The 10140-nt window shown below is 54.1% G+C and overlaps 1 protein-coding gene across 1 annotated transcript; it reads left to right on the forward strand.

Moving 5' to 3' along the window:
* The first annotated feature begins 682 nt into the window (after positions 1-682).
* Positions 683-6083, forward strand: Pdzk1ip1 (PDZK1 interacting protein 1). Its single transcript, XM_028889175.2, has 5 exons — positions 683-754; positions 1009-1180; positions 3348-3456; positions 5089-5184; positions 5673-6083. Exons 2-5 carry the CDS (start codon positions 1114-1116, stop codon positions 5743-5745), a joined length of 345 nt encoding a protein of 114 aa, XP_028745008.1. The 5' UTR covers positions 683-754; positions 1009-1113; the 3' UTR covers positions 5746-6083.
* The last annotated feature ends 4057 nt before the right edge of the window (positions 6084-10140 follow it).

The raw sequence follows: 10140 nt of genomic DNA on the forward strand, positions 1-10140 counted from the left end.
GGGGTGTAGCATCCCACCTGCTATATTCTGGAGTGACTGGGGCAAGGAGGCCCACAATGACCTTCAGCCCAGACTTTAGTAGGCACTTGGGTCTTCTTAGTGTCTGGAAGGTCAGGTGGATACTATGTGTCCTGTGGAGTGGGAGGTGGGCTTCTGTGGGGCCTGGCTCTGTGGTGTCTGGGGACAGAAGAACTATTTCATAGCTACTCCTGGCTATAGATTGGGCCCTGGCAGTTGGAATCATCCTTCCTTTGCTCTGCTCAACCTCCTCTGATGAATAGAGGTAGATCTGAAGGCAGGCATTGAGGCCTCTGACCAAGTCAAATCTTGTCTGAGGCCTGCCAGGTTACCAGGGACCAGAAATGTGGAACTGGGCTATGAGAAAAGTGTAGGGGACCATTGGATTGGTCAGGGTTGGGGACTGTGAAGTGAGGCTGTGTCTCAGGACTGGGGACCCAGGGTCTGGCTTGGTGGGGGGCAGAAACAGGTGAGGGGAGGGCAGAGTGTAGGACAGCTCTGGGGAAAGTGGCCAGGTGAGCCTTCCCTGCGGGTTTTTTTTTTTTTTTTTTTTTTTTTTTTTTTTTTTTTTTTTTTTTTTTGCCACAGCCCTTTCCCTCTGGCTCCTTGAGCCAGCCACCAAGTGTCTTAATTCTTTGTCAGCCCTCCAAGAAGCCCCACCCACTGAGCCCATTCAAGGCAGGACTGAAAATGTGTCACACCTTTCCCTGGGAGCCCAGCCCCATTGCCAGGAAAGGTGAGCTCAGAGGGAGACTTCTGAGGTAGCCTGGGTCTTAGAGGAGGCTGAGACTTCCCTGATTCACGGGCCCATGTCCTCACCTGGCTTCTGAGGGGGTACCTTAAATGACAATTTGTTGGGCTGGGCATCAGCCAGGCCTGGCAGCTCATTTCCATGGGAGGAAGGGCAGTTTCCCTTCACCAGCCTGCCAGCCCTTCCTCCCCGCCCTCCCTCCCTTTCTGGCTAACCCAATCCGGTGCCTCTCCTTCAAGGCCTGACTGCTCCCCAGCTGATCTCATAAAAACACCCCAGACCTCCAGCAGCTCCAGGAGTCCGAACACCAGCCGTGGACCAAGGCCTTACAGGTGCCTGCAGCCATGTTGGCCCTCAGCCTGCTCCTACTGGGTCTGCTCTCTGCAGTGGCACCTGCCAGCTGTCAACAAGGTAGGTAGCATCGGACAGGAGTACCTGGGCTGTGGGGAGGAGAGGGCTGGTTGGAAAACAGCGACCAGGGTAGGATGGGGTGGTGATCTGAGATAGATACGCTGTTTTGGACTGGGAGCAGGCACTGGGCCAACTCCAGTCCTCTGACTTAGGCTCTGTGATTTGTTTTCCTCCAGTGAGAAGTGGGGCAGCAGGGAACACGTTGGCTCTGGGGTCTAGGGAAGGGACAGGACTTGAGATCCAAACCTCACAGCAGGAATTGCCCCAGAAACGACTGGGTACTGAGGACAAGGGCTAGGAACTTGAGGTTGGGAGTGGTCCCAAGGCACCCTCAAAAGCTTGCTCTGGGCAGGATGGGTGGTTGTGGTGTAGGAGCTGTTCTAAGTCCTTGGCTTTGACCTAAGTCCTTTTGTTTTGTGTTGTTTTGAGACAGCATCTCTCCATCTATCCTCAACTGTCCTGGAAATCATAATATAGACTAGGCTGACCTTGAACTGAGAGAGATAGCCTTGCCTCTGCCTCTTGTATGACTAAGTTCTCCTTTCCTCACTTTTTTCCGGAGTAGCCCTACCAAGGGTATACTCTTACACCAAGCTCTTTCTGCTGTGCTGTGTGATCTTGAGGAAATTACTGCCCTGCTTTGAGACTTAGTGTTTTCTTTCATTCTCAGTACACCTCACCCCGCCTGCTGCCAGATTGGAGGTTTGGAAGGGCTTTGTGCTCAGTAGTCTGGTAGTGGTGGTGGTGGGGGGGCGCTGGCAAAGATGCTCATGTATATTTGCATCCTCTGAGTCCCATGTCTCAGAGGCCCTCTGAGAAACTGAAGTACCAGAGAGGTCCAGTAACTTACATGGGTCAAGAAGGAACAGGTCTCAGACCATTTTTTTTTTTTTTCTGCCTTTGACTCTGCCACTTGCTCCCTAGAGTCACAAGAGCAGGAACAGAGGTGGTCCCTGGTGTCTTGTGAGGAGTCAGCTGTAAGAGCCACAGGAGAAAGAAACGGGGAAGATGCCTCCTAAGGTTGTTCCCATTGCCTAATCATTATTGGCCAGAAAAAGTGATGGGCCTGAGCAGTGTTTCCTGGCCAGGGTAGGGAGGGATGTATTCAAAACAATGGCCCTGGCAGAGCAACGATACTATGTATCTTCTGCTATCCAGGGTTGCTACCCTAGGGCTGCCATGGCTACAACCCAGAGAGTTCCAGGATCCTCCCTTTTCCGCCTCAGAGACAGTGCTAAGAATAGGCAGAAGAGCATCGAGGTGGACTGAGTGGGAATGAGGCAACTGAGATCTTTTGATGCCTAACTTCTCATAACGTAGGACAACTCTAGTGATAAAGGCAGGACCCCTCCCTGTTCTCCTCTCTTTCCTCCCGAGGCTCTTAGCTGCTGGGTATCTTGTCTTTGGAGAGTGAGGTCCTCAGCCTAATGGGGAGAATGGTTTTTCTTGGGGCTGCTAGTGGCCTGAAGGCAGAGGCTTCTGAGAAGTTTTAGGGGTTGAGGTTGATGTCAAGGGTGAAAGAGTAGAAGGGGTACAAGGCTAGACCTTAACCTAGTATCTGACCTTTGTGTCCTGGCCACCCTGCTGGAGAGGATAAAGGGACTCTAATCTGGAACCCACCCTCCCCTGCCATCTTACCCCTCTTTCTTCCCTGCACCCCAGCTGAGCAGCCAACCCTGAGCAGCCCAGGGCAGACCTCACCCCTACTAGTTTTCCCAGAGAAGTTTTCCGATCAAGAACTGGATCTGCTAGATGCCAGCCTTAGCCTGGCAGCTCTGGGCCAGCGGGGGAGGAGGAGGAGGGGCCACTTCCAGCTGACAGGGCCTAGGCCAGCCACTGGGGCCGCCCTTTGGTCCCTGTTTTCTTGCCCTTCGAGGGAGGCCCTGCACGTGACTGTAGAGGGTGTGTGTGTGCAGGAGGGAGGCTCTGGGAGCCTGGACCTCAAAGCAAACCCTGAGGCATGTCCCCTATTTGGCTGCTCAGGTTTTCTTCAGACTCTAGTAGGCTCTAAGCCCCCATCCTTCCCTCATACTTAGGAGAGTAGACAGGCCTTACTACTTACATCCACTCTGGCCATTCAGATGCCTCCCAGGGCCCAGTCGAGGCTGTGGGCCTTTGACACGGTACCCAGACTGCTGTGTGCCTGCAGCTCCTCTTTCTTTCGCAGGTCTGGGGAACCTTCAGCCCTGGATGCAGGGCCTTATTGCGGTGGCCGTGTTCCTGGTCCTTGTTGCGATCGTCTTTGCTGTCAACCACTTCTGGTGCCAGGAAGAGCCGTGAGTGCTGCGTGAAGACTTGGGGCTGGGCAGCCCCTGGTGGTCAGGGTGGCTCTAGAACCGTTGTTTTCACTCTAGCAGGGGATGACCTCAGGAGCTCTGGTTCAAGTCTTACCACTGTGAGGAAAGGAAACTGGTCCTCAAGTTCCCAGGAAGAGTTAGGGACAGAACCAGCTCTGAGCCTTTCTGGCTCCCAGGCCTACAATCTGCGGGCCTCATGACTCTCTCATTCCCAACCAGCCCCCCAGCCCCCCAACCTCTCCCACCATGAACTTGGGAGAAATGTCTCTCTTCTTGGTGTCTCAGTTTTTGTTTCCACCAATGGAGCTGGGATGAGAGCCTGGCCTTCCTCCTGAAATAGAAGACCTCAGCCTTTTGGAAGGTCAGCTTACATGTGATGCAAAGGGCCTGACAGGCACACAGACTAGATAAACAATTTAAGTCAAATATAGTTGAAGGAAAGAAAGTTCAGAGTGCAGGACATAGCCTGAGCTGGCTTGGGGGTTGGGAGGGGGTTGGTTAGCACGCTTCACCGACTGCACATTCACTCCAAAACCTGACACACAAGGAGTCAATCAAAGGACAGGATGGTGCAGAAAAAAGTACACTTGAGTCCCTGGAGATTGGAGCCTGGCACTGGTACCAGGCATGAATGTATGGAGATGAAGAGCCCCCTGGGTGAAGCTACATCTGCCTTAGGGGATCTTTCCCCAGGTATCACCAAGGTGGCCTGGCAGCCAGGGACCCAGCAGCAGCCCTCCACAGCCTGCAGAGTATGTAAGGGCGGAGAAGGGAGTTCCAGTGTGAGGCTGATGAGGTCAGTTAAGACCTGGCAGCACCAATGACCTGGACTGGGAGTTTTATGTCAATGCAGCTGGAATCAGTGGATGAGATGACCTTAACATGTCCTTGTGGCTGTTCCAGAGGGGTGCATAGTGCGTGAAGTCTGCAGGTTTAAAGACACTTGAGGAGGCTGAGTATGAGGCTGGATAGTCTGGACCTGGAAGGGACAGAGGCAGTTCAGAAAAGGATGGATGGATCTAAGAGCTGTTTGGGAGGGAACCTGGGAGCTGACAGAGGGAGACAGTAGGGGGCACTAGAGGAGGAAGTGCAGAGAGGACTCTAAAAGCCTCCCTGAGCAGAGGACACTGAAAACAACCTGAGTTGACCTGGGTGGGACATGACTGGTGTGACTTGCCTGTGGGATGTCCGAAGACAGCTGAGCAGGTTTAAGGGACCCTCACAAAAGCAGTTTGAGGAGTTGAAGGCGAGAGCTTTCTGCTAGAAATGCTTTGTTTCCCCTCTCTCTGCCTTCTGTGACCACTAACCACATCTCCTAATTTGGGATATGCTCTGAGTCCTGTTGGGTCCATGATCTGAAGGCAATGGAAAGAGACTTGAGACTTAGGGTAAGTGTCTTACAACTACCTCTGTTCCCCACTTTCCTCCTGGATCAGGCAGGAGGATGTGAGCCTGAGTAGGAAGAGACTGGAAGCTGGTGTCTGCAGGGCCCAGAGGAAAGCTGGGGTGCTCTCTGTCTTAGACCTTGAGAACCAGGTCCCAGAATAGAGTCTTCTTGGATGGGGTGGAGTGGACAGTCATTGATGAGCTACTGATAAGCTTTATTTCCAGGGAACCTGGGAGCATGGTCATGATCGTTGGAAACAAGGCAGATGGGGTCCTGGTGGGAATGGACGGCAGATACTCCTCAATGGCGTCTGGTTTTAGGTGAGATGCTACCGGGGGAGCTGGGAAAGGTGTGTCAAGCAAAGAGGAAGAGCTGGTGAAGTGAAGAGGGTTTTGTGAGGACTACGGTGTCCCATGGGAAGACAAAGGTTCAATTTAGGGAGAAGGCTCAGACAGGGCAGGGTCTTTGTAGGATAATGGGCATCACAGGGAGAAGGGACTTAATGGGGGGAGGAAGTCAGTGAAAGAGGGAGTGAGTGGGGGGACTCTGTGGGAAGGGAGTTCTTGGGAGGCTCCCTGGGGAAACTTAGTAAAGGAGGAACATGGGATTTGGGTGGGGATGTTCCTGAGGGGCCTCCAGTCCAGGCCCACAGGTCCAGATATGTTTAGGGGAAGGGTTCTCCTCTCCCTTCCCCTCTCTGGGAGCCAGATGCTAATTCTGGAGAGAAGGCCTGATGCAGGATGATGAAGAGGGAAAGAAATGGGGGAAGGGAAGCCAACGACCCAGTAAGCCCTACCTCCCTTTCCAGGTCCAGTGAGCACAAGAATGCCTTTGAGAATGTTCTGGAGGAAGAGGACAGGGTCCGCAGCACACCCATGTGACAAGCTCATCGATGGCCCCAGTCCCCAGGCTCTAGGGCACATAGAGCTGGTGCCCACCACTTCACCCAGTCACTGCTCTTCAGGAATCTATTAACAGAAGCTGCCCCTCTCATCTCTTTTGAATCACAGCCATCTCAGTCTAGGGCTCAGACCAAGCTGAGCACAGAATGTGATGTGGCTCCGGGGTCTTCCTGGGGTCTTCCACCCAATTCTGAGGAGCCTTATAAAGAGACACCCAGCTCAGCCCCCCTTTTCAACTCCCTCCTCCTGCAACCATGGAAGTGACTCTTATTTCTGGGAAATAAAGACTTTTTATACTTTCAGGGCAAAGGCTCAGACCCGGCTTCCAGGCTCCAAGCAAGGCCTCCCCCATTTCTTTTTATAACTGCCTTCTAGGGTCCATTGCCATTGGACTTACGGATTACAGGAAGCCCTGGACCCATAGGGCAGCTAGGGACTTAGAGGCCTAATTGGAGAGGCTGAGGCTGTGTCTAGGAGGGAATGAGAGAGAGAGAGAGGGAGAGAGAGAGAGAGAGAGAGAGAGAGAGAGAGAGAGAGTCATCCTCTGGAACCTGGGTATGTGTGGGGAACTCCCTATGGGTGTGGATATGTGTGGGAGAGTGAACTCATCCCTGCCTGTGGGTGGCCTTTGTCTCTTCAGACTAAACCCCTTCTTTGCCTAGAGCAGGCAGGAGATCTTCTCAGGAGGAAGACCCTGCTGAGAGTTGGGTATCCTGGACATCCGCAGCCCTGGTCCATTTCAAAATGTCTTTCATGTATGGATGGCAGGAAGAGACCTCTGAGTTGAGGAGCTTTCCCACTCTGCCCTTGTTCAAGGCAGAGCCCTTCTGCGAGAACACCCCTCCCCAACAGCTCCCCCTTCCCAGATCTTCTGGATTTTTCCTATACAGCACACCACCCACTCTGCCCAGCTCTCCCCACTTCCCAGGGCTCCAGAGTGTTGGGCTAGCATATGGAAAAGAAAACTGTGGGGCAGAGATGCAGGAAGCCCAAATCTGTGTCCCCAGTCTCCTGTCACCCTACTGTGTGACCTTGGGGCGGGACTGTCACTCCAAGCTCCCTGATCCTGTGTGGAGGATTTGGCTAGTCTCTGGCAGAGCTAGAATAGAACCAAGTCCTCACCAGGGTCTGGGCTCTCAGCCCTGGGTGGGATGGGAGCCGGGGGAACCCAGTCTAGAAGAGAAGAGACCAAGATCTCTGAGACAAGTGCCTGTCTGACCCAGCTCCTCTGTGTCTGTGTGTCCCACTGAACAGCATCTGTCCCCCTGTCTGTGGTAATAACCCCAAACAGGCTTATTTCCAGAGCCAGTGGATTGTGTGGCGAGGCCGGCCAGACTCCACCAGTCTCACTTTTTCACAGCGTTCCTGCAGCACACCCCACTTTGTGGTCTAAGGTTTGCCTGAACACCTCAAGCAGTACCCACAAATCATCTCCCTGGGGCTTGGGGGCCAGCCTGCAACAGAGGTAGAGGTCGCGGAGCAGAGAAGGGGAGTAGTGTTTCTGCTCTAGGTCTCCCTGCCTTGCTGTGTGATCTAGGGTAAGTCTCCTTCCCTCTCTGGTCTTCAGCTTTAGGGACATTGATAGTTGCCCCTGTGATGATGCCTCTAGGCATTTGCCCTCTGTGGATTTCTGTAACTCACACGGGTCTCACACATTTCTGCCACTTTAAAGTGTGCCTAGTCTTCTCCCTTTTCCTCCAGGAACTATCTCTTGATTAAAGCAGAGAGCAAAACCAGAGGGCCAAGCGGCCCAGCTTTTTCTCACTGAAGGAGAGACAGAGGATGGTAGAGGCTAGGTCTCCATTAACGCACAAATATCCCTTCAAATATCCCTGGGATCTTTTGGCTGCAGATCAGATCCCCTTGCAGGTGGCTACATTCCTTCCCACCTCTGCCCCCAAGTTGTTGAGTGTGTGTGTGCGCGCGCGTGCTGTAAGTGGGTTCAATTCAGCCCCCTTTATGCCCACAGTCTGCCAGGGCCAGGGCAGAGCCAATTGTGAGGTGTTGCCAGGAGAGGCCTGCTTCCACCAAAGCAAGCCCTGCCGCCAGCGCTCCCACCTCCCAACTGCGGGGTGCCCTGCCTTGACCTTAGAGCCTTGGTGATTGCCCCTGGAGGACCTAGGCTGACACTGACCTACAGCCCTCCTCCCCCACTCCATGTTCCGGTCCTGACCAGGGGCTGGGAGTAAGGGAGCGCCCACCCTAGGAACCGCCAAGACCCCTGTCCTTATCACCAGCTCCCACCTGCCGGCCTGGTCGGATCAGGAGGGAAAGAGGCTGGGCCAGGGCCAGGCCGCTGCTTAATGACCCTCCCGGGGCCTAATCTCAGACTGTCAGCCGCTCAGTGCCTCGGGCCGGCTCCTGGAGGAGGCTGATAACGCACCAGCTGGGCCCCCCACCATCTTCTGGGCCGCAGCACGGGTCCCTAGGGGCGGTCTCTGCGGGCCTGGGGCGGAGCTGGAGGCGAGTGTCCCACCCTTGCGGGGGAGGAGACCCGGAGCTCCCGAGAGACCAGGGGCGGGGCCGCACCGACTCACTCCCCTGCCCGCTCCCCATTCTTCACCTTCCACGGGAGACCTCTCCGCCGCCGTCCAGTTTTCTCTTTGTCTCTTTCTTAGCCTCTTAGGACGTTTTTATTCTATCTTCTGTACCCGGTCCAGTCTCCCCCTGCTCCGCCTCCGCTCGAGCTCGAGGTCCGCCGCCAGCTCCCTCTCGCGTCCCTTCAGCTTCCCGCCGGTTCTCCCCAGTACTCCTTACTTCCAAGCTTCCCTAAGGTCTCTGCTTGGCTTATGCACCTCTCGCTTCCGGAGGTCACCTCATCTCCAGCTGGCTGGTTGCTACCACCAACTCTGTGCCCATTGAGCTCTTCCGCTGTTTGGGGCAGTCTAGTTCATTCTGATTCCTGGAATAGGACTTGTATCCTTCTTTCCCCCTATTCCATCCCAAAGGTATGACTCTCACAGGGTGACATAGGTCCCATCAAAGTCAGGCAGGAAGGGAAACGTCCGCTCAGACTGTGCGCAGGTGGAGAGTGTGAAGCAATGCTGACCAGTTAATCTTGAAGGGGAACTTGCCTTCTGTGGCTGGTTTTGATAAAGGCTGTCTACCTACAGAGTGGTCCCTGGCGTGGGACGGAGTTTCAGGTTACCTCCCTCACACCCAGTAATGTGAAATGGGTAATCTGCAAGAGAGAGCTCATGCTTCAAGTCTGGCAGCTCTTGGGCAGAGCTTCCTGCCCCAGGCCAGGGGAAGGAGGAGTGTGGGGCCAAGTCACATGCTTCCTTGTCCTCCTAGACCACACTCAGAAGCAAGTCACAGGACTGGAGACATCAGAACTTTCCTTGGTGCCTAGGCAGAAGGCACCTGCTTCCTGACAAAACGGGCTGGAAGTCTCAGCTCCATAGCTTGCCTAAGCTGCCGTCAGAGGACACGGGAACCAAATGCCAGCTCTAAGCTGCGGTCTGTGGGATCTGTACACGTCCCTGCCCAGTGAAACTGGTGCTGTGATAGCTTCCCTGTAGGCCAACTGGGAGGAAACAAGGGCAGCCTATGTGTTGACATTGCTCTCAAGACGTGCCAGAAAGTAAGCCACCTGAGAAGGTGCCTCTCCCTTCCATGCACCGCCCACACCCAGCCTCCAGGCAGCCCCAGCCCTGTGCTTCCTTGGTCTCTGCACACATCCTACCTGCTCCACTGTGCGGTTGACTCACTTGTCTGTGTCCAGTTCTAGCTCCAGCTATAGAAGCCCACCAGAGCAGGAAGGGAGCCATTCTCCCTACATCACTGGTACCTGTGACAAGGATGGATAGGGTCAAGGACAGCTGGGGGAAGGAGAAAACATACCAAGGAAGGGAACTAAACTCTAGCAGTCTGTTCACCTGTCTGTCTGTCTGTATCTTTCCACTCACATGGATGTGGATCATACGGGCATGCGTATCCCTCCCTCCACAGTGTTGAAGTTCAGTGATGGGCTTGCCTTTAACATCCTTGGTCATCTGATAGTCCAGTTTTGAAGTGGGCAGCTCTGCTGCCATCTGGTGGCTGTACACGCTGTGGGAAAGGCTGATCAGAGTTGTTTTAATTTAAAAGTTTTGTGATATTGTTCCGAAGTACAGGCTTGAACTTGATGTGGTCCTCCTCAGTCTCCTGAGTGCTAGTATTACAGGTGTGAGTCCTCCTGACTGGCTTCAGCAGAGCTTTTGAATAGCTGGTAGGGATCTCCTTAAGTGCTCAGACTCAAACCTTGCCTGGCTGAGTTATAGGAATCTCTCAGTTATGCCTATGTTTACTGCATCTCCTGCCATTCCTGAAGGGGGGCACCCTCTGTTAGCTGGAGAGAGAGAGAGAGAGAGAGAGAGAGAGAGAGAGAGAGAG

This window comes from Peromyscus leucopus, chromosome 2 (genome assembly GCF_004664715.2).
Source record: "Peromyscus leucopus breed LL Stock chromosome 2, UCI_PerLeu_2.1, whole genome shotgun sequence".
Classification (NCBI taxonomy): domain Eukaryota; kingdom Metazoa; phylum Chordata; class Mammalia; order Rodentia; family Cricetidae; genus Peromyscus; species Peromyscus leucopus.